At 38.4% G+C, this 27,400-nt stretch overlaps 1 protein-coding gene across 2 annotated transcripts in view; it reads left to right on the top strand.

Annotated features, from left to right (window-relative positions):
• The window catches only part of KLHL2 (kelch like family member 2), a 121,589-nt gene that overhangs the window by 76,823 nt on the left and 17,366 nt on the right, over positions 1–27,400 (top strand). For both annotated transcript variants that reach the window (XM_005666650.3, XM_021101284.1), the window contains 4 exons: positions 15,981–16,090; positions 20,021–20,137; positions 22,185–22,334; positions 27,137–27,254. In XM_005666650.3, the coding sequence (XP_005666707.1) occupies positions 15,981–16,090; positions 20,021–20,137; positions 22,185–22,334; positions 27,137–27,254 (495 nt within the window). The remainder of the gene's footprint in view (positions 1–15,980; positions 16,091–20,020; positions 20,138–22,184; positions 22,335–27,136; positions 27,255–27,400) is intronic.

Below are 27,400 nucleotides of genomic sequence, written 5' to 3'. Positions count from 1 at the left end.
CATTTGGGGAGAAGAGGTTCTTGTTAAAGATTTGGATGTAGCTGAAGTACAAAAAAAGTAACCTATGATTTATTTTGCTCTGAGTATTTAAGAATTTAAAAAATTCATATTAGGGAGTTCCTGTTGTGGCTCAGCAGGTTAAGAACCCAACATAGTATCCATAATGATGTGTGTTTGATCCCTGGCCTTGCTCAGTGTGTTAAGGATCTGATGTTGCTGCAAGCTGCGGTGTAGACTGCCAGCTACAGCTCCAGTTCAGCCCCTAGCTCAGGAACTTCCATGTGCTGTAGGTGAGACCCTAAAAAGAAAAAAATAGTAATGAAAGTTAAAAATTCATATTAAAAGTGATTAGAGTTTTCTTGTGGCACAGCAGGTCAAGTAAGGATAAGGCATGGTCAATGCAGTAGCTCCTGTCGCTGCTAGGGCGCAAGTTTTATCCACGGCCCAGGAAAATGGGTGTGGCCAAAAATTGCTTATTAGGAAGTTTCTAATTTTTTAAAACCATTTTTCTAGAAGAAAAACCTGGTGGAAGTTATAATCTGCCATCTCTGCCCCATAGCTGTGAGGCCCAGTATGAACAGTTACTTAGAACCTTCCAAGACCAGTGCCCCTTCATAAGCTGTAGGACCCCAACTTCTTACAGCCTTCCAGTACAAGAGTCCCTCATCTAAATGTGCTCCACTGTGCTTTCTCTGATGATGAAGGAAGATTTTGGCACATAGACGCAGGTACGGGGTGTGGGTGTATGTGTGTGTGTGTATGCACGCACGGGCATATATGTGTGCACAGACATCTAACAGGAGAAGGGTGTCTGGAATCCCTATTGCCTTTATCAAAGAAATAGTTGTCCAAGGTGATTAGTTGGGGCAAAGAAAGACACGGTGCTATAGTAAAACATGGTCTGTCCAATAAGTTTGAGCTTTGTAGATTTCTGTGGGGCTGCCTGGTTGGCTACATTATCCTTTATAAAATTGTTTCAGTGGGAAAAGGCGGTCTGAATTCCAGAATGCTTATTTACAGATGAACTTTAGTAACATAACCCTTCTTTAAGTTGGAGAATGCCTATAATATGTAATGATATTCACATAGTCCTTTTGAGTGGGATGAGGTATTTTAAGAAAAACCAAAGACAAATTTGGATTCATTGATGTGTTCCAGTGCAACCAATTTGTTCTTCAGCCAAATGGAAAATATTCCTTCTAAATGCGTAAAATCCATTGCTAGACATGATGCACCTGTTATAACTGATTTATATAAGGAAAATCATGGTGGCCCGTTTATTTTTTTGCATAATTTTTTCTGCATAAGACAATCACTATTTAGTATATTTTTCTCGGGCTTCTAGTTGTCTCATGGTACTCATAAATGTAACTAAATCTTAAAGAGACGGAAGAGGGGCTGGGAAGAGAAGAAATAAAGCAGAATTGGTGCGAAAGATGTCCATAGGTAGTTCACATGATACACTAGAACTCTTAGTTTTACTCATATCAGAACCAGCTCATTTACTATTTTTAGGAGAGAATTAGATTTTATTATTTCTTTCTCATATTTATAATATTAAATTTATTGTCAAATACTACAAAATGTCAACAATTTTCCACCAGAATTAGAACACCTCTACATCTTAGTTTACAGAGTCTTCTTTCTTCTTAATTATGCCAAGAATTTTTTGTGGAAAATTTGTCACTTTGAACAGAATTACAAAGAAAATTGGCTTTTCATTTTTAATGCAGTATATTTTATTTATTTACTTTTTAGGGCTGCAGGTATGACATATGGAAGTTCCCAGACTAGGGGTTGAATTGGAGCTATAGCTGCTGGCCTACACCACAGCCATAGCAACACCAGATCCGAGCCACGTCTGCAGCCTATACCACAGCTCACGGCAACGCCGGATCCTTAACCCACTGAGCGAGGCCAAGAATTGAACCTGCGACCTTATGGATACTAGTCGGGTTTGTTACCACTGAGCCACAACAGGAACTCCCAATGCAGTACATTTTAAATCAGAATCTTGTTTTTAAAAATGTACTGCTTTTATACCATACATCTGAATCTTAAAATTGCTAACGTTTATGTGATGTACGTGACCACTCTGGCTCAGATACTATCCCTGGCCTAGGGAATTTCCCTATGCCACGGGTGCAGCTAAAAAAGAAAAAAAATTGCTCAAGTTTCTTAAGTTTATAAGTAACATTTTATAGCATCTTTCATTGTGAAAAGTTGCAACATATATAAAAAGAAAATAGTACTCATCCCCCAACTTCAAGAATTGTCAATTCATGGATAATCTTGTTTCAACTATCCCCTCTTAACATCTCCCTCTTCTGTTATTATTTTTTATGTGTAAACTGTTTAGTGAAGTCTGTGAACATATAAAAAGTATGCACATCCTGAGTCTACAGCTTGATGAATTTTTGTATCCTCTTGTATATTTTGAAGCAATTCAGTTTTATTATTTCAGCTACATATTTCATCTTTATAATTTTAAATATAAAATATTACAGTGACCAACTTCATATAATCAAGCTATTTCCATAATTTTGTTGTATTGATAATTAGTTTCAACAAACTTTCTTTTTTTTTTTTTTTTTTTTGTCTTTTTGTCTTTTTGTCTGTTGTTGTTGCTATTTCTTGGGCCACTCCCGCGGCATATGGAGGTTCCCAGGCTAGGGGTTGAATCGGAGCTATAGCCACCGGCCTACGCCAGAGCCACAGCAACGCGGGATCCGAGCCGCGTCTGCAACCTGCACCACAGCTCACGGCAACGCCGGATCGTTAACCCACTGAGCAAGGGCAGGGACCGAACCCGCAACCTCGTGGTTCCTAGTCGGATTCGTTAACCACTGCGCCACAACGGGAACTCCTCAACAAACTTTCTAAAATAAATAATCCAATATAAAACTAAACTAAAATAGCTCTTCTTCATAGTGAAAACATCAGATTGTTGTTTATAACTCAAGGAAACAGGAGAGTTCCCATTGTGGCTCAGTGGTGACAAACCCAACTAGTATCTGTGAGGACTCAGGTTTGATCCCTGGCCTTGCTTGGTGGGTTAAGGATCCTTTGTTGCCATGAGCTGTGTTGTAGGTCACAGACGTCTTAGATCTGGCATTGCTGTGGCTGTGGTGTAGCCTGACAACTGCAGCTCCAATTTGATCCCTAGCCTGGAAACTTGGGAATTTATATATGCTGTGGGTGTGGCCCTAAAAGACAGGAAAAAAACACAAAAACCCAAACAACAAAAACTTAAGGAAACAGGAGGAGGGGGGCTAACTTAAGGAAACTAACTTAAACTAACTTAAGGAAATAGAAGGTGGGGAGTCAAATTGCTTGTCAGTCCCTCCCTCCTTTATTTTTACATTTCAAGCACTTCATGTGTTTGGAAGCCCTACCCAAACTCCCAAGTTACTTTCAAGTTCAAGTTAGAGCATGTGAATAGACCTAGTAGAGTAAAAGTGTTCCCAGAACAGTGGCAGTAGAGGAAGTAAATATCTTACTTTTCCCCCCTGTCCTAGGTAGTGGGCTAAGTAGGGTCTGTGACAGGCCTGTCTAGGCAAGAAGAAGGAAAGGAGGAAATAAGGAACAATACACATACACAGGGACATGGGACATAGGTACAGGGAAGGAAGCAGAAGAAGAGGGGCTGAGGAAGGGAGAGAATGGAAAGGGAAGAAAGTTGCATAAACTCTGATCCAACTGTGTGAATGCGCTTCAGAGACTAGAGCACTCCTTATCCTCTAAAAATTCACCAGAAATTCTAGGCATAAGATCTGCTTTTTTCCTTTCTCTTACTGATTAGAAGTGAGCTCTTTAGGATTAGTGTAATGAAAGAATTAAGATGTTCCATAGAAATCTCTTCTATGAACTCATGTTTATTTTTCATAATATCAGCATCTTCAGAAAAAGTAAAAATGTGGGAAGCCAAGTGGGGATGGTAGGTCTGAGCAAGGGGGCACAGAGTCCATGCTGCCCATCCTGGTGCCCCCACCTGTGGCTTCAGTCACAGCCCGTCCCCCAGCCCACGCAGCTTCTCTTGGGTTTGTCGTGAGCAGCCTCAAACTGTGGACAGCAGAGGGCCACCAGTCCAGCCAGGTACAATGACCTGTGTATTGAGGCCTGGTGTTCTGCACTGTAGTCAGCCTTTGTTATTCTCTGGAATGATTATTTTCTTAGCTAAAAAGCTGTATGAAATTATTTTTGTGTTATACATAAAAATGAAAATGTTCACACCTACTCCAAGTGTACAGACTTGTTTGGAGAAGGCTGTTTTGTGGACTCTATTTCTTATGTGTTTTGAGTGGTGTCCATACTATACTCATTTCCCAAATCATTAAGGCCTTTGTCTTGAGCATTTTTGCTGGACCTAAGATAGGATATAAAAACTGAACTTAACAATTTAGATGCGTTTTTATAATCCCAGTTAAAGATTCTTCTGGACATTAGATTTTAATTTTAACTGGAAATGTGAATTTTATTTAACCTTCCTTGTTGATAAACAAAAGTTGCCAGTGGTTGGATTGTAAGAATTTCCAACAGATTTTAAGTTTCAGATTCTTAGTGATTCCTACATTTCATCACTCCCCACACTGAAAATTTGAGAAGCTACTTAATATGGGTTCTGACTGACCTTTGGGGAAATTCTTAATATCATTTTCAAGCCTGTATGCTAGCTGAAGCTCTGGGCTTGGTAAACTCCTGGCATTCCTCAGTAACAGGCTGCCTATGAAGAAGTCCTCTGCTTCAGTCACTGACATGCTTTCTGTTTATTTTCCATTCTCTTCTTGCTCTGAACCCTATTGGTTTATACATCCTAGCCTATCCAGTCACCCCATCCTTCCCTTTTTTTAGCCTTTCCAGTATGTTTGTACAGTGATCAAACATTTTCACATGCCCAGCTGTTTCACGTGTGTCCCCTCTCCCTTTGTCATTAATGAAACTTTGCCTTTTCCTTTACTTGCATGTTGGGGACAAACTTTTTTAAGGGACACTTCCCCTGACTCACCCGGGAGGTGGGTAGAAGGATTGACTTCCAGGCTGTTGTGCCCTGGCTGCTGTCGGTCTTAAGTATTCTCTCTGCAGCCCATTCTCTCTCTAGGCCTCCAGGCATTCGTCTGACACTTAGATTGCCTTTTCCCTCTGTGCTTTGTTTCTCTTGCTATCAGCAACTTCAAAGTCTATACTGTTGGCTCCCTTGAGACTCCTTCTTCCTACCTCCTTATGACCACTCTCTTCCCTCCGTAAACCCATTTGCTACCTTAGAACACAACTGCTGAACCTTGTTGGTATTTGGAACTGTTAAGGTTCACCCTTTGTACTGACCAATATTCATGCCTTTGTGTGCTCCTATACTTCCTTGTAAATCTGTGCTGTCTGGTCCCAGTTCTCCCAGTCATCTCTTGGCTGCCTAGGTTAAACCCAGTGATAAATCCTTGCAAAGCCATTCTCTTTATGTGCTTGGTATTGCCCAAACTGCTGTGGGTGATTATAGGCTCAATATGGATTAACCCTTGCTTACAAGGAGCTTATAGACCAATAATAGTCCGTCCACTCAACCCAGACTTAGTATATCGAGATTACGCCTTATTCTCTGAAAGCTGGTTCCATAACATTTTCTTCTGCGTTCAGTTTACTTCAATCATTTACCCACCCTTCTATAATTTTAGCTAGAAATCACTGCTTGGGGTAAACATCTGTCAAAATAAAATAAGATCATGATTTTGAAAGCTGACCTCCTGAAAGAAACTGGAGACAGTGGTTTTAATGGTGGTATCACCAACCTTGACTTTGTGCATACTGAATAATATATGCTGATTATTCAAGTGTCTATTGTGATGTTAATTTACTGATATGGAAGATCTTGTGGAGAACAATGAAAGTATTTGATGTACACCACTTCTTGATTGAATTCATGCTGACTTAACTGACACTTAAAAGAATTAGTCATTTTTGTATTCTTACACTCATTGTGGTCCTCACTTTTGTTCTGGTAAACTGTGTGCAGTCTCTCTGTTCTGCTTTGTTTGACAGTTTTTCTAGCTGAGATAATTAGCTGTTTTCAGGGAATTTTTTTTTCCCTGGAGACTAATAATATTCAAGATGAAAGATTCAAAGTATTAGCACTAGTTGGGAAGCTTAGCAGTTATCTAGTCTAACACTTTCATTTTATTAATTAAGAAAATGAAGAGTAGAGATACCTTTATATTCCCCCCCCAAATACTTTGCCTCTCAGAGGTAAGCTGTATTTGGATCTAAAATACTGTTTTTAATCCATGCACTTAACCTCACTTCTCAGATGCAATTCTTCACTATATGGAGTATAGAGAAAGATGTGGGAATTTATAAACCATGGGAGGCAAATTTGGGAGAATATAATGCTCTCTGTAAAGGAATTTCATGGGAGGAAGAGATTAATTGTGTTCTGTGGTGGGCATAAGTAGCGTCAGTGTAACAAAATAAGGAGAAAGATTTTAGTGCAGCATGGAGAAGAACCTTCACTTACAGTAAGTACTCAAGGATGATGTGTCTGCTTTGCTCTCTGCTGATGTGTGCAAACCATAGCCAGGTATCCACTGAATAGGAACCTCCAGGTGACTCTTCTATATAAAAGTTGTGGCCAAATTACATTTCAGATGCCTTACACCGTTAAATCTTATGATTTCCGGTGTCACTACTGAGAACAATTCTGAGGATTTTGGAAACAGTTAAATTTAGGAGTTAAAGAGGAGGAGGAGGAAAAGGGAAGTTGTTATTCAGTATAAAGTTTTAGATTTTACAGTGTAAGTATACTTAACACTGCTGAACTGTATACTTAAAAATGGTTATATTGGTAAATTTTTTTATGTTTTTACCACAATAAAAAAAAAGGTGTGGGGGGGTGAGGAATCAACTGTGACTGAGAATTTATTTAGCCTTGGGGTCAGTGTGGATAATAGAGCCATTAAGACCCAGAAGAAATGAGTTCCCATCATGGCTCAGTGGTTAACGAATCTGACTAGGAACCATGAGGTTGCGGGTTCGATCCCTGGCCTTGCTCAGTGGGTTAACGATCCGGCATTGCCATGAGCTGTGGTATAGGCTGCAGACGCGGCTCAGATCCTGCGTTGCTGTGGCTCTGGCGTAGGCCAGCAGCTACAGCTCCAATTAGACCCCTAGCCTGGGAACCTCCATATGCCACGGGAGCAGCTCTAGAAAAGGCAAAAAGACAAAAGAAAAAAAAAAAAAGGCCCAGAAGAAACACAGGAGGTAAGGCAGGTGCCAGGAGGAAGGTGTAGGTGGTATTAGTCTTGATTGCTCAAGAGATGACTACCAGTGGAGTGCAGTACTAATTTAGAGTATCTCAGACCGGGCAAAATTTAAGCAGTGGCTAAAGACAGCTTAGCCAGCAGAAGATGTTGATTTTTTTGAGGAGCTAATCAGCAGACTCAGCCAGAGAATCTTTGTTGAGCATCAGACCAAGAGATGAACCAAACTCATCAATGAAAAGATGCATGATGATTGAAAAGTCAAGCCACAAAACTCAGAACAGGCCAAAGTAAGTAACCAATGTGAGTTTTAGAGGACTGCTGGTATGTGTTGCTGGTACATGGGTTGGGGTCGAATCTGTTTAAAAGTGGGCCAGAGGCTGTGATGTGAGTACATCAATTTGTGTGGAGTATTAAGATCTGCCCTAAAGAACTTTGGTATGAAGGCCAGCAAGGTAGGGCAGTGGCCCAAGTTTGGGAGGATAGCAGATGTTTGTTTGCTGAAGTCAAGATGATAAAATGCATTAACTCCCTGAGTAGAGCCAATCTAATTACACCAGCACTTGATAATCTGTTCTTTCTCTCTGAACTAACCCCATAACTGCAATGGGGCATGATTCCCAGTAGTGTGGACTATGTCATGAATATGCCATTTACTCAGTGGCACAGTAAAGCAGTAGAGATAAATCACTAATGCCACAGTGCAAGCTGTGTGGTATAAACAGTGTAATCTGTCAGCATGTGGGGTAGAGGACTGGAAGAGTAGGTGAAGTTAGTAACAGTGAAAACTAGGGTAGTAAAGATGAAGAGAAGGTTGTAGATCCAGGAACTAAGCCTTGATGTGAACACACAGACCTTCTAGGCCCCTTTGGGGTATGCTCCTGGACCCCACCGCTCCCACAAAGTCACTTTTCATTTGTGGAGGGATAGAGAATATTTGTGGCATTAGGAGGGAAGGCAAGAATGCAAGATGTCTTAGGCCCATGACCAAAACATGTTTTTAACCATGTTAAAACATTAGCAATTGAAAATTTTAAAACAAAGAAATTAACAAAACATCCCCAAACTAAATAAGCCTAAGTAGTTTCTGTCCCCAGTGAGAAAGAAAAGTGTTGAGTCAGTATTTCTTTTAAGTGACCATACTACCCAAGACAATCTACAGATTCAGTGCAATCCCTATCAAAATACTTAGGGGATTTTTCACACAACTAGAACAAATAATTTTAAAATCCTATTCTTGCATTTGTTGTCATAGATTAATTAACCATGGGTGCATGGGTTTACTTCTGGGTTCTCTGTCCTGTTCCATTGATCTTTATTTCTGTTTTTGTGCCACTACCATGCTGTTTTGATTACTGTAGCTTTATAGCATAGTCTGAAGTCAGGGAGAGTGATTTCTCCAGCTCTGTTCTTCTTTCTCCACACTGCTTTGGCTATTCAGGATCTTTTGTGTTTCCATATAAATTTTAAAATTATTTGTTCTAGTTGTGTGAAAAATTTCCTTGGTATTTTGACAGGGATTGCATTGAATCTGTAGATTGCCTTAGGTAATATGGTCACTTAAAGAAATATTGACTCTTAACACAACATTCTGAATCAACTATACTTGAGTAAAACATTAAAAAAAGATTCTTCCAATCCAAGAACATGATACATCTTTCCATCCATTTGTATCATCTTTCATGTTTTTCATCAGTGTCTTACATTTTTCCAAGTACAAGGTCTTTTACCTCCTTGTCTTTTCCAAACATAATATTATAAGACCAGAAATCTACGAGAAGAAAATTGCAAAAAAACACAAATTTGGAGGCTAAACAATATTAAACCAGACAATCAGTGGATCACTGAAGGAATCAAAGAGGAACTCAAGAAATACCTTGAGACAAATGAAAACGCAAACATGACAATCCAAAACCTGTGGGACATAGTAAAAGCTGCTCTAAGAGGGAAGTTTATAGTGATACAAGCCTACCTCAGCAAATAAGAAAAATCTCAAATAGACAACCTAACCTTACACCTAAAGGAACTAGATAAAGAAGAAGAAACAAAACCCAAAGTTAGTGGAAGGAAAGAAATGATAAATATCAAAGTAGAAGTGAAATTGAAGCTTTAAAAAAAAATGGAAAAGAAAGGTCTTTGAAACTAAAAGCTGGTTCTTTGTGAAGATAAACAACTTTAGTCAGACTCATCAAGAAAAAAAGAGAGAGGGCCCAAATCAATAAAATCAGGAATGTAAAAAGTTAAAATCACCACCACAGAAATACATAGGGTCATAAGAGCAACTATTACACCATGATCAACTATACACCAATAAAATGGACAACCTAGAAGAAATGGACAAGTTCTTAGAAAGTAGTATCTCCAATACTGAACCAGAAAGAAATAGAAAATATTAACAGACTAATTACCAATAATAAAACTGAATCAGATAATTTAACCCCCACCCCAAAAAAAGTCCAGGTCCAGATGGCTTCACAGGTCAATTACATCAAACACCTGTCCTTCTAAAACTGTTCCCAAAAAAACTGCAAAAGAAGGAATGCTTCCAAACTGATTATGAGGCCAGTACCATCACCTAATACCAAAACCAAAGATATCACAGAAATGAAAATTATCGGCCTATGTAAGTGATGAACATAGATGCAGAAATCCTTTACAAAATACTGGCAAGTCAGATACAATAATATAGTAAAAGGATCATAGTTCATGATCAAGTAGGATTTATCCCAAGGATTTTTCAGTATCCACAAAGCAATTAATGTGATACACCACATTAACAAACTGAAGGATAAAAACAATATGATCATCTCAATAGATGCAAAAAAAGCTTTTGATAAAGTTTAAGATCCATTGGTGATAAAAACTCTCTAAATGTGGGCAAAGCGGGAACATACCTCAACGTAATAAAGGCCCTATATGATAAACCTACAGATAATGTTATACTGAGTACTGAAAAGCTGGAAAACATTTCCTCTAATATCAGGAACAAGGATGTACACACACCACTTTTATTCAACGTAGTTTTAGAAGTCCTAGCTTACATCAGTCAGAGAAGAAAAAGATAAAAAGGAATCTAAATTGGAAAGAAAGTGGTAAAAATGTCTCTGTTTGCAGATGACATAATACTATACATAGAAAATCCTTAAGACCCCAAGCTCATGGATGAACTTGGTAAAGTTGCAGAATACAAAATTAATGCAGAGAAATCTTTTGTTTCTGTATACTGACAACCAAGTATCAGAAAGAATAATTAAGAAAGCAATCCCATTTTCCATCTCATCAAAAAGAATGGATGCTACTTTGAATGTTTTTAGTGTGATACTGAGTGAGTTGGTTAAAACGTTAAGGTTGGTAGGATCATGCAGAGCAAGCATGGGCTGATGAGAAGCAATAGGAACTGTAGGTGGAGGCATCAGAACATACAAAATAGCAGACAGTGGGCAATGTTGAGTGTAAGCCATTCTGGAATTAGAGTTGGGCCAGGGATTGTAGCCCTGGGATATTCATGAGCCTTGCTGACCTGTGGGATGAAGTCAAGCCACATAAATTGTATGAGTTGTTTAAGGTAAGTGGGTAAAATCTTCAGGTTTCATGGGAAGGATCAGTAAGTGCTCAATCAAGTTAGATGGTATTAAATCAAGAATATTATTCACAGGACAAACTTGTGTAACCAAAGCATTTCAAAGTGTCATTGGTGCCTGATAGTGTCTTCCAGTGACTGAGCCAGACATCTGGGATATCTGGGTGTCTGTTAGAGCAAGTCTTACTGAACTGCTTGTCTGTTAATATAGCAGAATATTTGAAGATCCATACTGTTGATATAGAGAGGAAGGGCAGGTTTTACAGTGAAATAATTTACTCCTGATGTTGCCCACCACTGCCCTCCACGTTCAGTAATGCTCACATAGTTCCAAACCCTTTCCAAAGAAAACTAAATATGGAGGGGTGAACATTAGATACCAATACCAAGAGATTTTACTAAGGAGAGGTTATTCAGGTAGAAAGTAGATGTGTGTGAAAGTTGGAACCCTTTAAAAATATGGAAATGTTCTTTCTCTACTTTTTGTTTGAGGGTAGTGTTTTGGTGCTTAGTGATGGGAGTGGGGTTCATTTGTTTGAATAATAGCTATGCTGTGGTTTTGGCAATAGAGTCATCCCTGTGTGTCCTTGGGGGACCGGTTCCAGGAGCCCTGATGATACTAACATCCCTCTATGCTCCAGTCCCCTGTATAACATGCCATATGATGAACACAGGTTTTGCAGCCTAGGATATGGGAGAGCCAGCCATACAGTTGTAGTAGTTAACACTTTCCTTGCTCTCTTAACCTCCTTTGATCACTAGTAAAGAGTACACAATGAATTTAGAACCCAAACTTGACTTTGCATAGACTTCACTAATGCCATTACTTCTAAATTTATGTAATTATTTTTTAAAAGACCCTATCTTTAGCAAGTCCATTTTTCCAATTGATGATGCAGAGACTTGGGTAATTTGCATAGTCATGATATAGAAAAGTTATGTTGTCTCTGTTGTGTTTATCACTAGAGATTTTCTCCCCCATGGAAAGTATACGGAGGCCAGCAATCTCTTTCTTTGATTCAGGTTTTAAATAAAAGAAACATGGTATAAAACCCTTAGAGACATATGTTTGGAAGTGAAACTATTTTATGACTAGAAAAAATAAGTTTATACTGATGTCTTTTATTCAGTAGCTACTATGTACTTATATTTGAATTTCCAAGTTACTGTCATAAATATCCTTACATTTATATGCTGTTTGCCAGATTTTCACTAAATTGAATTTATTTCTCTATTTTGGAACTTAAAATACAAAGAATATATGCTTTTCTTATGTTCATTCTATAAAAGCAGGTCCAACAATTGGAAAAAATTTTGCCTTATTTCTTATGTATAAAAAGTTTTGAAATAATTTTTAATGTAAACTTCTTGTGAGGTCAGGAAATAGTAGGATCATATTTCAGATGTAGAAAGGAAGGGACCTTTATAATTAATCATGATGGTTTATTAAAATCTATAACCCCAAAGAAGACATATAGATGGCCAACAGGCACATGAAAAAATGTTCTACATCACTAATTATTAGAGAAATGCAAATCAAAACTACAATGAGGTACCACCTAAAACCAGTCAGAATGGCCATCATTAGTAAGTCTACAAATAACAAATGCTGGAGAGGGGGTGGAGAAAAGGGAACCCTCTTACACTGTTGGTGGGAATGTAAATTTACAATTTACTGGAAAACAGTATGGAGGTACCTCAGAAAACTAAATGTAGAACCTACCATATTATCCAGCAATCCCATTCTTGGGCATATATCCGGATAAAACTTTCCTTCAAAAAGATACATGCACGCCAATGTTCATAGTAGCACTATTCACAATAGCCAAGACATGGAAACAACCCAAATGTCCATCAACAGATGATTAGATTAGGAAGATGTGGTATATATACACAATGGAATACCGCTCAACCATAAAAAGAACAAAATAGTGTCATTTGCAGTAACATGGATGGAACTAGAGATTCTCATACTAAGTGAAGTAAGTCTGAAAGAGAATGAAAAATACCATGTGGTATCACTTATATGTGGAATCTAAAGTATGGCACAAAAGAACCTATCTACGGAACAGAAACAAACTCATGGACATGGAGGGTAGTCAGACTTGTGGTTGCCAAGTGGCGGGGGGGAGTGGAATGGACAGTGAGTTTGGGGTTAGTAGATATAAACTGTTGTATTTGGAGTGAATAGGCAATGAAGTCCTGCTGTATAGCACAGGGAACTATATCCAGTCACTTGTGATGGAACATGATGGAAGATCTTATGAGATAAAGAATGTATATAAATGTATAGCTGGGTCAATTTGCTATACAGCAGAAATTGACAGAATATTATAAATTAACAATAATAAAATTTAAAAAATGAAAAACAATTAAAAAAATCTGTAACCTTATCAAAGAATCCCCCACTAGGTTTTGAAGTACTATTGTGAAGTAATACTGTGTTATGAGGATTAGATACTTCTTAGAAATGGGTATTTAATTTTAATCCTCAGTTTATAGTTTTTCAAAACCAGTTTTTCCAGTTTGACTTTTGATTCATTACAAGTTAATCATTCATATTGTTCTTTATTAGTGCATTCTTTTCTAGTAATCTTTATTTGTTAGAGCAGCTGCAGGTTTATAGGCAAATTGAGTGGACAGTGCAGAGAGTTCCTCCTGTATCCTCCCTTTCCATACGGTTTCTGCTGTTAGCATCTCGCATTGGTGTGTGGTACATTTGTTACAGATAGTCAGCCAATATTGATACCTTTTGTTGTTGTTGTTGTTGTTTTGCTTTTTAGGGCCGCACCCGTGGCATAAGGAGGTTCCCAGGCTAGGGGCCCAATCAGAGCTATAGCTACCAGCCTACACCACAACCACAGCACTGCCAGATCTGAGCTGCATCTGTGGCCTGCACCACAGCTCACGGCAATGCCAGATCCTTAACCACTGAGCGAGGTCAGGAATCAAACCCACAATCTCATGGTTCCTAGTCGGATTCGTTTCCACTTTGCCACAACGGAACTCCTGATACATTATTAACTGAAGACCATAGTATATGTTAGAGTTTGTTTAGGCTGTGTATTCTATGGGTTTTGACCGGTGTATTATGACCTGTATCCACCATTATCTTCAAGATCAGAAGCCCTTTCCTCACCTGTGTCCAGTGTACTAATAAGCCATCAAAGGGATTCTTGATTTTTCTTAGAGTGTCTTCAGTCTCTAGCATTTCCTTTTGCTTTTTTCTCAGAATTTCCTTCTGTTCACACTGATCATCTGCTTTTGCATGCTGTCTGCTTCATCCTGTTAGAACCTTTAGTGTGTTTCTCATAGTGGTTTTAAACTTCCAGTCTGATAAACCTAACATTGCTACCACATCCAGTTCTGGCACTTGCTCTGTCTCTTCAGGTTGTCTTTTTGGCCTTTTGGAATGCCTTATAATTTCTTCCTGATAATCAGGCGTAATGTACCAGTGAAAGAAACTATTGCGAACAGGCCTCTGGTGACGTGGTGGTGAGATGCGAGGAGAGAAGCCTTGTCCAGTGCTTGGGTAGGGCTGAGTGTATTCATGATCCTCTGGCTCTGCATGGGAACTTCATGAGTGCTTCTCGGCTTCCTTCTCCTTCCTCAGATGGGACAAGATGGTTGGAGCAGGGTAGGGTTGGATGTGCTCCTTCCTCAGGGTTGATGAGGCTCTGCTTAACCAGTTTCTCCTGAGGACAGGCCTGGTTAAGAACAGGTTACTTTAGGAGTTTTAGATTATTTCACTTTTCCTTCCCACACCAGAAGCCAGAGGGGCGTTATCTCAGATATTTCCTGTGGAAACTGGTCAGCTCCTGGAGGTAAATCTCATGATATTGTGGGGATCTCTCTGTGACTGGGTCCCCCTGGGGTTTTTAATTCTCAGAGTCGCTTACTCTGAGATTTTATTATCCTAGCACTGGTTCCACTTGTAAGGCTTGGCTTGAATAAGCTGCAGCCTCCTGGCTTGTCCTGTTGATCTCTTCAATCTTGGCAGCATTGATTGCCCTGTGTTCTCTCAAAGGGAAGCAAACAAATCCTTTTTATGGTACATTGAAACACGTATTTGAAATGAATCTTATTTCACCATAGAAAAGCCTTTTCCAAAAAAAAATTACTGTTAGAATACAGTTAAGTGTAAAGACCTAGAAAATACCTAGGATTCCTGCCAGATTTTTACTTTAGAACACAGGACTCACAATACAATAAATGCTAAATTGTTGAATCCTTACTCTTTACCAAACACGGTTCTAGGTGCTTACAAACCATTAATTGATTTAATCCTCACAGCAATCTTGTCAGATAAGGTATTTTTATTATCCCCATTTTATAGATGAGGAAACCAAGGCTTGGAGAAATTACAAACTTGCCCAAGGTTTTACACAGAGCTGGGATTTGACTGCCACATTTCCTCATGAGCTCACACTTTGAAATGAGAGGTGGATTTGGAAGAAAGGATACTTGGTGAATGATTAAGTTGTTTGTTTTTTTTTTTTAAGTTTTAAAGTCACTGATTACACTAATAGTCCCACCCCCTTGGGAGAGTGGATATATTTGTGAAATCACAGAAAGGGTTTCTTTCTTTAAGTGTTTTAAGAATTACTAATTTCACTGGTAGTCCCCAAGTCAACTGCTTTCATAGACTTCAGACTTATTTATATAATAAAACAATTTTTTTAAATGGTGGTCATATATTCAGACTGACCAACATCTAAGATTTCTTTGGTCTTTAATTTTCAAATAAAGCCCCTTCTTCTCCTTACCCCATTCCATTCTAAAGCCCTCTAATGTTTTATGTGATACATTCAAGTATGTGAATGTACTTTATCTGATTTATGTAATCAAAAGGTTTTATGAATTTCAGTGCCGATAGTCTTACCAGATAAGGAATAGGTAGAAGTTGAATATTACCACCTTATAAAACAGAAGCGATTCACCTGAGTGTACACTAAGGTCACCTTCCTACCCTTGCTTCTGCCTAGTCCTCACTTTGCAGGTGAATTTACTTGGGTTTGTCTTGTTCTTGCCATGAGGAAGCTCACTTGATTTTCTCATGCATAGGTTAAACTAAGAAAAACGTCTTTTAGAAGTAGTTTGAAACTGTGATAATGGAATGTTGGCCTTAATGGATTTTCTTTGTGACCTCCAAACAGAGCAACATTTTGCCGATGTTGTACTTAGTGAAGAATTTCTCAACCTTGGCATTGAACAGGTGTGCAGCTTAATCTCAAGTGACAAACTCACCATTTCCTCAGAAGAGAAAGTAAGTGTATTTTCTTTTTCTCAGTGTATAGTGATACAGTATTCTTTCCTTTCTTTTGCTTTGTTTTTGTAACTTTGGGATCCTATGTGTGTAGTGACAGCCAGTGATCTTTGGTCTGGAAGTTAAACTCAGTTAGTCCACTTATTAATTGTGTAAGTGACTTTGTATCCTCTCTCCTTAGAAGCTTTCCTAAATTGTTAGACACCAGAATTTTGTACTTGACCCTGTGAGTATGAACTTGCACATATTAAACAATCTGAAACAAAGGGCCTTTTGGGAAATGGGTTTCTTCCCACTTCTAGATACCTGGAAGAACTGTGATCTAAACACAGTTTTCTCAGTCCAAAGTAATTTCACCACCACGTGAGTTGGAAGAAGTCACCCAGGTGGCAAAGTTTAGCTAGTTCCAGACTGAACCTCTTCCTTTAGATTGGCCCCTGCAGCTCCTACCACACCCTCCCCGTGCTTCCTAGTTCCCTTCCAGAGCCTTGTGCAGCTGTGTCTAGCCTCCATCTCTACATTTAGGGTTGCCTGTGTCAGCCACTTGACATATTACTGGAGGGAGAAGGTTTTATTCTTTGGGTGGATTTTTCAGCTCATGGGAATCAAGGCACAAACTCTTATGAACATGCTGCATTTGGAGGAAGTGAATCTTGAGCTTTTCCTTTGTGTGCTTTAATTTATTTATTTTGTTTTTTAGGTCCACACCTGCAGCATATGGAAGTTCCCAGGCTAGAGGTTGAATCAGAGCTGCAGCTGCAGGCCTGCACTACAGCTCACGGCAACACCAGATCCTTAACCCACTGAGCAAGGCCAGGGATCAAACTCGCATCCTCATGGATACTAGTTGGGTTCTTAATCTCTCAGCCACAATGGAACTCCTGTGCGCTTTGCATTTAAAGTTGTTTAAACTTTATTTCTCTTCCTCAAGGATATTCATCCTGGTTGGGGACAAAAAGATTCATTTTCTGTAATATTTATTATATGAAAAAATATGTGAAAGTAATTGTGAGATGTATAATCTTAGTACCCCAGAAATATAGAGGAAGAAGACACTACTATTCATGTTTAATAGACATGTGTTGAGTGCATGCTAGATAACAGGGACTGCCATGGGATCCTAGAAAAGATAAGGTTGAGAAAATAAAATTCTTAACCCATGGCTAGAGGGACAACCAGTGGAATAGTAAATGAACACATAATGCTTTAGAGGGTCCAGCAGGACACCTGTTCATTCTTTACATAAAGATGGGAGTTCAGCATGGCTCAGATGTATGATCCAAATTTTTAAAAGTGAGTATGAGTTTGCCAGGGAAATAGGGATGGGTTGGAATGGGAAGAGCAGTCCAGGTAGAGGGAAGAGATGTTATAAGTGCCAAGAGGTGTGAAAGAATGATTGCATTCATTTGGTTCAGTACAATTAGAGTTTAAAGTGTATTTAGCAGAGTGTAGGAGATAAGATGTGGAGATGACTCAAAATACCTTCTTAGCCATATTAAAGAAAAAAATTGACTTTATCCTAGTGATGAAGAGCCTCTGAAATGTTGTAAACACTAGAAGAATGTCCTGATAATGCCTTCCCTGTAGAAATGTCACAGAGGCTATTCTGGTTTTCTATGGCTGCATAACAACCACCCCAAAATACAGTGATGCAAAACTATTACCATTTTGTTATGCTCACACTCTGTGGGCAGAATTCCTGTGGGGCACATAGGGACAGCTTGTTTCTGCTCTGCAGGGCTGGGGCTTCACGGGGTTGGCTTGACAGATGGCATGGTCCTGCTGGAGCCATATACCTGAGGCTTCATTCCTTCTGCTCATGGCATTTAGTGGGTCCAAACACCCAGGATGGTTCCTTACTCACCTGTCTGGCTCCTGGGCTATGAGATGATTGGTATCTCTTCTCTCCCTCCCCTCTCACTTTCCTCTCTGTAACCAGCTTGGGTCTCTCATAACATACTCTGTCCAGTAGTCAGACTTCCTCCAAATGAATATTTCAAGAGATTAGAGCAGAAACTGAAGGTGTCTTATGACCCAGCTTCAGAAGCCCTGCAGGCTGCCTCCACAACCTTCTCCTGGTTATACAGGCCAACTCGGATGACTGTGGGTGGTTACCACATAAAGTGTGGTTACTGGAGAAGTGGTTTATAGGGACCATTTTTGGAGACTAGCTCTCAAGTGATGCTGTGCAGAATAGACAAAAAGTGGGGTGAGAGTCAGATAAGAGGGTGTCGAAGTTACCAGTGAGCAATAGAAGTGACATAAGATGGTAGAAACGGGTGGAGAAGAGAGGGCAGAGCTGAGAACTAGTTAGCAGATAGAATTGACAGCATGGTCTTTATGTCTAGTTTCTAGCACGAAGAGGTACTTGTTGACTGAATGAATTAAAGAGGCATGTTAATTATAATGTAGATTATTTTTAGTTTCTCCTATTCCCACATCAAAATAACCTATTTTTACTCCCAGTCATCAGACATTTTCTACAAGCCTTTAAAAATAATTGGGTTATAATATATTCATCAGTCTGGAAGGAAATTCTATAGTCAAATATTGTCTTCAGATTAGCTTATTAGCTTTCTCATAGGTATATGTTGTAATGCCTTTATTATTTTAATTTTCTTAATTAAAAGTATATTCTACTATTATGACAAAAGAGTCAGTCTATTTTGAAGATCCTTGATTTAGAAGTATATGGTCCAACATTTGTTTGTAAACCAGAAGAAAAAGCCAAAAAATGAATTGCTGATAAGAGTACATGATTTTCATTCCAGACATCACTGCTTTATTATTTGGGGAGCTTTATTCAAATGGGACTTGAGATTTAAATCTAAGTAGAACCAGATCCAATTTGGAAAGGTGTCAGCAGTGATTTAGGTCATATATTATCAATTATCTCTGCTACCACTCAAGTTCAAGAAAATTAAATAAGGCACTTGGAGAGATACTTAGGAAATACCAAGGAAAAAGTACTCACTAAATATATAAAAGAACTAAAAGTCCTTTTGAAAGTACCTACTAAATTAAAAGTAGATCTGTCCTGTGATCCAGCAATCCCACTTTTGGCTATTTATCCAAAGGAAATAAAAAGCATCTTGAGGAGATACCTGTCATGTTGGCTGCAGCATTTTCCACAGTAACCAAGATACGGAATCAGCCTGTGTGTCCATCCGTGGATGAGGGGTCAGAGAAGTGGTGTATACACACAATGGAATATTATTCAATCACAAAAATGAGGAAATCTTGCCTTTCGTGACAATGTGGATGGATCTTGAGGGCATTATGCTAAGTGAATAAGTCAGGCAAAGAAATACTGTATGATCTCAGCTGTGTACAGGCTCTAAATAAGTTGAACTCATAGAAAGAATTGAGTGGTGGTTACCAAGGGCTGGGAGTAGGGGAATTGGGGAGATGTTGGTCCAAGGGTACAAACTTCTAGTTATAATATGAATAACTTTAGAGACCTAATGTATATCATGGTGACTGTAATTAACAATACTGTTATATACTTGAAAGTTACTTAGAGTATCTCTTAAATGTTTTCAACTCAAAAAAGAAATGATAATTATGTGACATAATGGAGGTGTTAGCTGAAGATACGGTGGTCCTCATTTTGCAATATGTAAGTATATCAAATCAGTATGTTTTTCCACTTTAAACTGACAGTGTTGCTTCTCAATTATATCTTAATAAAACTGGAAGAAAATAAAGTACTTACTAAGTGCCAAATTTTTAGAAAGAGACAAAGAAAGAAATGGAATGGATGGCTTTTTAAGTATATTGCAAGTCGTTTGAAAAATTTGAGCCATGGATTAAACTTGAATGTCTTAGCAAGGAAGAGTTGTATATAAAATGTTACCTCATCCTATTTTATTCATATGCCTTGGTACATAACTCATTGCCTATTCTTCTTTTCCCCATGTTTTCTGCAAGGTATTTGAAGCAGTTATAGCTTGGGTGAATCATGACAAGGATGTAAGGCAAGAATTTATGGCTCGGCTGATGGAACATGTACGGTTACCTTTGCTTCCTCGGGAATATTTAGTTCAGGTAAAAGCACTTGCAGAACACATGAATACGCCTGGCACCATGTCACTGGTCTGCCAGCATGTAGGTTCCCATGACACGATGTGGTAGGAGCTGCAAGATACAGACCCATGATCTTCATTTCTAAGCTCAGGAAAACCAGGTTGTTTGAAATTAATAATAAATGGATCTTATGTAGGCGATGAACAATGTTACTGTGTTTTGTTTTTTCTTTTTTGTTTTTTCTTTTTTCTTTTTAGGGTCACATTTGCAGCATATGAAATTTCCCCAGCTAGGGGTCAGATTGGAGCTACAGCTGCCAGCCTACACCACAGCCACAGCAATGCGGGGTCCAAGCTGCATCTGTGACCTACACCACAGCTTGCAGAAACACTGAATCCTTAACCCACTGAGCAAGGCCAGGCATTGAACCCACATCCTCATGGATATTAGTTGGGTTCTTAACCCACTGAGCCACAACGGGAACTTCTGAACAATTTTAAATTTACTCTTTATTATTAGCATTCTACTAGAAACATTTCAACATTTTTGTATATGATTAAAACCATTTAATGAAATATTTATTTATGAGAGATTAGATCTGAGCATTTTATAATTTCTTAAAGCCTCATTGTTTGTTGTAATCTCTATGATCACTGGTACTCTGCCTTTAAGGAAATGAACAGAAAAAACCTGTTCTGCACTTGAGGTCAAGGATAGCAAGGACAAGATTTATTTGTGGGGTACGCACATTTTATTAAGTGTTTTGAATCCCTTTTCAAAATAGATTTTTATTTGTTTTTTTTTTAAAGATGTCTTTAATTTATAAATATTGCCTTCCTCATCTGAAGGATTCATTATCTAAATTTTCTTTTCTTTTTTTTTAGGGCTGCACCCATGGCATATGGAAGTTCTCAGGCTAGGGGTCAAATTGGAGCTGTAGCTGCCAGTCTACACCACAGCCACAGCAACATGAGATCCAAGCCATGTCTGCAACCTACGCCACAGCTCATGGCAACACTGGATCCTTAACCCACTAAGAAAGGCCAGGGATTGAACCCACGTCCGCTTGGATACTAGTCGGGTTCGCTGCTGTTGAGCCACAACAAGAACTCCTAAATTTTCTAATTTTTCTTATCATTTGGCTTGATTTTATTTTTTTTATTTTATTTTATTTTTTTTTTTTTTTTTTTATTTTTTTTATTTTTTTTGTCTTTTGTTGTTGTTGTTATTGTTGTTGCTATTTCTTGGGCCGCTCCCTCGGCATTATTGTTGTTGTTGTTGCTATTTCTTGGGCCGCTCCCGCGGCATATGGAGGTTCCCAGGCTAGGGGTTGAATCGGAGCTGTAGCCACCGGCCTACGCCAGAGCCACAGCAACGTGGGATCCGAGCCGCGTCTGCAACCTACACCACAGCTCACGGCAACGCCGGATCGTTAACCCACTGAGCAAGGGCAGGGACCGAACCCGCAACCTCATGGTTCCTAGTCGGATTCGTTAACCACTGCGCCACGACGGGAACTCCTGGCTTGATTTTAAAGTTAAGAAATATGAAGTTCCTGTCATGGCTCAGCGGAAACGAATCTGACTAGCATCCATGAGGACGCAGGTTTGATCCCTGGCCTCGCTCAGTGGGTTAAGGATCCGGTTGTTGCCGTGAGCTGTGTTGTAGGTCAAAGATGCGGCTCAGATCTGGTGTGGCTGTGGTTGTGGCGTAGGCCAGCAGCTGTAGTTCTGATTCGATCCCTAGTCTGGGAACCTCTATATGCTGCAGGTGCAGCCCTAAAAAGACAAAAAAAAAAAAGTTAGGAAATAGATGAACATCATATTATCTAAAGATTATTCTGTAGCTGACATTGAAGTATATAATTTTCATTGCAATTCTTTTTTACATCTTTTTTTTCCCTCTGCAGACCAGATACTTGAGCATTTTTTGGCATTATTTACTTCTCTCTTAGTGATACTTATTAACTTTCCTCCTTAACTTTTAGACTGAACCAGTTATCTTCTTCTTCAGTTGTTTGGCAGTTTTATCATGAAGTAGCTATCCCCTCATTGATTTCTTCTTCCAGAGGGTTGAGGAGGAAGCGCTGGTCAAGAACAGCAGTGCTTGCAAAGATTACCTCATTGAAGCTATGAAGTATCACCTACTACCAACAGAGCAGCGAATACTGATGAAGAGTGTCCGAACCCGTCTGAGGACACCCATGAACCTTCCCAAAGTAGGATTTGCTGTTCCTTCTTGTTACTATCTCATCTGAAAGAGCCATAGTGAGGCTGCTAATATTTTTACTCACCTGAATTTCCGTGTACACAGGAATTCACTGTAGTGTATATTCACTGTAGTGTGATCAACTTCTCTGTTGAGTTTGATTCATTTGATCTTATAAACTCTATAATGTCACTCCTTTTGGAACAGAGGCCACTGGTGTTTGTCCCTTCTGAAGTTTTTTAGCTCCAGTTGTAGCAGAAAGGAAAATCAGACTAAGTAGAAAGATTTCTTTATAAGCTACATGTTTATGCAATAATTGAAAATCAAGTAGTTTCACAGAATTGCTAAGAACTAAGGATGCTGACTTGTTCCGTTCGTTCCTTCCAGTTCTCTGCTGTGTACTGTTTGATAGTTCACTCGCACATCATATGTAGCCATTTCAGTGTAGGCTTCCCATTTGTCCTTCCAGATCTCCAGTTTTCATGTAGTTCCTGTGTGAAAGGTCATATTCTACCTCTTTACTTTTTAGTTGAAGCCATTCATGTTTTACTGATTTAATTTTCCTTACAAATCACCATTCATTTGTCTCTGTTTGCAATTCCTTCTGCTCTGTTTGCATCTTTATGGTACCAGGAGACCAGCGCTTTAAGCACCATTTTGTATATGGTCTAATCTGAGTGATCCATAATGTGGTGCTTTGATTGATTGATTAATTGTTTGATTTTAAGCCTTCATGTGTGTTTGGGACAATGGATTAAGAAATAAGAATTAATCTGTTATCTACTTTTTTCTTATATCATCTTTAGTTAACTTCTCTTTTCATTAAATTATATCTTTTATGTTCTTTCACTTTAATGTTTTTTGAAGCATTTTTTGAATCTACATTTTTAATTGCTTCATATCCATATTAGTAGTGTTTTCTGCTTTGCCCCATTGTTAAAAGGAGTTCTCAGTTTAGAACTAACTGTTTATTTTGCCAGTGTGCTACTCCCTCCTTTTTCTAGGTCATTAGTAAATATTTTAATTTAGAGTGGACTTCAGCATTCTCCCTGGTGATACCTCATTAGAAATACCCACTTACTGACATAGTCCATGATTGTTTATTATCTAAGCCAAAAATAAATAATTTGGCATATAACATCTGATGAGATTCAGGATCACATAGATTCACATTTGGCATGATTTTTTTAACATCCCTCTGCGTGTTATCATCATGTCGTAAGGCTCCTAGAAATTCGAATGCTTTTCTCAAAATATTCTAAATTTTTACTGAGATTTATTATTACTTAAAAAGCATTTACAAGGCATTCACTTCCTACCCTATTTTGAAAATTGGTATTTGCCTTTTTTAAATTTTCTGATCTCTCCTCAGTTCTCCAAGATTTTTCAAAAATAATTGTAAGTGGCTCAGTAAGTACACTAGCTAGTTCCCTTAACACCTTAGTATGCATGCCATCTGGGTCTGCTGATTTTTAAGTGTTTACATTTTCCAAATACCCTTTTACCTCCTTTTATAAGTAGCCATCTGTATAAGTCTTCATTACTTCATCTTTGTCCATATTATTTTGGTGTCAGTTTTTGTTCTTACAAAAAAAATCAATTTATAAAAGTTGTTCATAGACTTAGTTCATTTGAATTATTCTTTTATGCTAGTCTTTTAACTTCCTTCTAAATAGTTTGCTTTATCTTTAATATTTTTAAAATATTTCATATTTGTAAAAGATCTCAACTTATGTATTCCCTCTTTCTAGCATCTTCAGCTTTGCTATCTTTAGCTCTGCCTTTACCTTTAGAGTGAAAGCTAATTCTCTTCTAATTCTGGAATAAGCATGTCACTTTTGAAAACATTTTAAGAGTTCTTGGTAGGATCCTATCAAGTATTTTCTCTGTGGTAGAGTTGTGATCAGTTGACACTGTTTCTGGGCTTCTCTGTGGCTTTGGAATGACTCTTCCAACTATTAAACTTTGGATTTCTCGGTTCTTTAGTGACAGGCATGCTGACCCATGTGGCTGGCATGCTGATCCCCACAGGGTGGGCAGGGAGGAGGCTGGCATACCTGGCAGGTAGTAGGGAGCTGTACTGCTGTTGATTTTGCATTTGCGTAGCCTCTCCTCAAAGTTTATTTATCTGCATGTGTTTTGAAAAAGCACTTGTGTTGGATGCTTTTTCAACAGCAGTATTTGTTATTTTAGAGTGGTTATAGTCAAGATTAACTCTAGATAAGAATAAGGCAGAGATTAATTTCTCATGCTGACATATTTCATAGTAATGTATTTTATCACAGTCATGATAAGACACACCAGACCAAAAATGGTAGCAATGCTGGAATAATAATATTTCTACTTCAACAGTGACTCCGTAGCTCTGATTCTATGGACTCATAATAACTTGCACGAATGGTCTTTTTATATCTCAAGCATTAGTCTCCAATAAACCATCTTGGGATTGTGTGGGGCACTGTATTTGTACAAATGCTATCATATGATTTCTATGTGTATATTTTTCTTTACTATACCAGGATACCTATTGAGATTTCCAGTTGGAAAATTATGAAACTTGGTATTTCAAAGGGAAATTTTAAACTGCTATTTAAAAGGTGAAGAAAATGAAAGAGCAAAAGTTTTATTGACTTACATTTGAGGATTGTCACTTGAATTTGGTTAACTCCCTGCCCCTTGCCTTCTTTAAATATGTCACATTTAATTTTTCCATGCAAATATCTTCTCAGTTTTCTCTTCCTTACATTAGCATGACTAGTGTCTTGTTTCCCAAATGAGATAGGGGTCTTTTACAAATAATTGGTATATCAGAGTCATTGTACCTCTTTATAGTAGTAGCAGTAGTTTTTAGCTCTGTCTTTTGAGCTCATGCAAATATCCCTATTCTTGTCTTCCCATTATAATTCTTCCTTGTTCCCATTATCTTGGATTCCTGGAATCCCAAATCCTCTCCCCATTTTACCTCTCTTAGGTGAGTAAAGGACAGATTCAGTAGCACATTTTTGCTTCCACCTCACTTCCCTCTTTATATAAAAGCCAAATATTATGTGGAAATCATGAGATTCATAGTTGAGAATCATGAAATCTAGTAAACCAATATTGTTTCTCAAGTATTTTTTGAAAAGTATTCCCCTCAGAGAGTTTTATTAACTGGCCTTGATCAGCAGTGTTAACCAAGCCTCTTTCAACTATTGTCTTCCTGGTGGGCAGAATCTTAAAGTTTATACACAGGTAGATCTTCTATGGATCCCTAGATACACCTTGACTTTCAGTCTGTTGCACCTCTATGATTTCACAACTTTGCCCTTCCGCTTTTGTCCTCTGGGGAGGGAAGGGGGTATTGCAGGTTTTCTTTATTACTTCTACCTTTTATTTATTTGCATTCAACACTAGTAGATGCAGGTCTGAAAAAAATCATGTAATTGGTTTATATTCAGTCATCTTTTTAAGACCTTTAAAACTCTACTCTCCAGTTAATAAATTACTAAAATTGGCTTCTTTGTGGAAATAGGATTTACTCTGATTTCTGTGTGCCCATCTTTCTGTAGTTTTAAGTACACGTAGTCAGATGATTACTCAGTCAAGGTTGCAAACCTCCCTGTTTTATGTGTATGAGTCATACCATCTTCTGTTTGTTTTGGGTTTTTTTGTTGGTTTCTTTTGAACATCTGTTTTTCCTATCATCTCACCTTTCTCTTGAAAGGTGCTTGCCGTTATTTACCGTGTTCCATATATGACATCATTAACTTTTATGTTATTCTGCATTGATAGCTGTGTTTTCAGTGTTGCCACAGAGTGCCCAGTGTGCCATTTGTTCTCATTAAAAGATGAATAAATACATTGCTAAATTCCATCTATCTCAAGATGCCACCCTCTCCAGGAAGCTGTCACTAAATTAGGACTACGTTTCATTTTCTGATCAGGAATAGCAGTTAGTGTCTATAACTAATCACATAGCTTTCTGATCATTTGTAATTGTATATTGTTCTTGAATTACCTTAGAGTCTTATCTCCTTTGTGATATGGATGAGCTTTTGAGGGTAGAGGCTGTGTCTTACAGCTCCTCTATAGAACAGCTTAGCATAATTCTGATCAAATACAAATGGTAAGCACTTAATAAATAGTTGTTGGATTGAGTTGAATTGAAGAAATTTATAGACCTCACTTATTCTTAGCACTAGACTAGTGTGCATTCATTCATCATGACTTCTAGTATCTCATTGTCTGTCCTCTTGGTTGTTGTATTTGTGGGGCATCCAGGGAGGTCTCTTTACTTGAGATCAGGAATCTGCTCTCTTGTGAAAGCCAATTCAATTAGTCCTCCTTTTTCAATAGGTTTTTTGTTTTTCCTTCTTTCATCTTTCTTTTAATGCCTTACTGTCCTTTCCACCTCACCTACCCACTAACATCAATTTCACTTCTGTCTGCTCTCCTAGACAGTGGAGATCTAATCCCTGGTCATTAAGAAGCTGGGATCTAGTTTACAGCAAGCCCTGTGACATATGCAGCCTTGCCAGTGCCGACTGCCTGCTGTTTTTGGCTTAAATACTGCTTTTGCTTGAAGGATCAGAAACTTATTTTAGTTTCTGATATCCTTATTTTTGACTAAATGTGCTAGATATTAGAATTGTAGTTCTAACCTATGCCCCCTTTGTTGATGTTTATTAAATGTCGACTAGGTGGTTGTTTTCCCCCAGCTTAGCCTGCCATTTTCATCCTAACACTCTTCACATCACTGTCTTTGTAAGACAATTTAAATCCCTGAATATGCAATAGTTGTTTGTTCAAGTGCTTATACTTCTGCCCTTCCAGTTGATGGTGGTGGTTGGGGGACAAGCACCAAAGGCTATCCGAAGTGTGGAATGTTATGACTTCAAAGAAGAGCGATGGCACCAAGTAGCAGAATTGCCTTCCAGAAGATGTAGGGCAGGTAAGCGTGAGGCATTGTGATCATTTCCCTACCACTGGGTCATTCATTGGGAGCTTCTCTCTCAAGCGTTATTTTATTAATTTGAAGAATCTTTATTAGAAAAGCTTTTTTTTTTTTTTTTTTTTTTTTTTGTTAAGGGCTGAAAG

This window comes from Sus scrofa, chromosome 8 (genome assembly GCF_000003025.6).
Source record: "Sus scrofa isolate TJ Tabasco breed Duroc chromosome 8, Sscrofa11.1, whole genome shotgun sequence".
Classification (NCBI taxonomy): domain Eukaryota; kingdom Metazoa; phylum Chordata; class Mammalia; order Artiodactyla; family Suidae; genus Sus; species Sus scrofa.
Note: the sequence above shows the minus strand (reverse complement) of the source record. Positions and strands in the feature narration are given on the sequence as shown.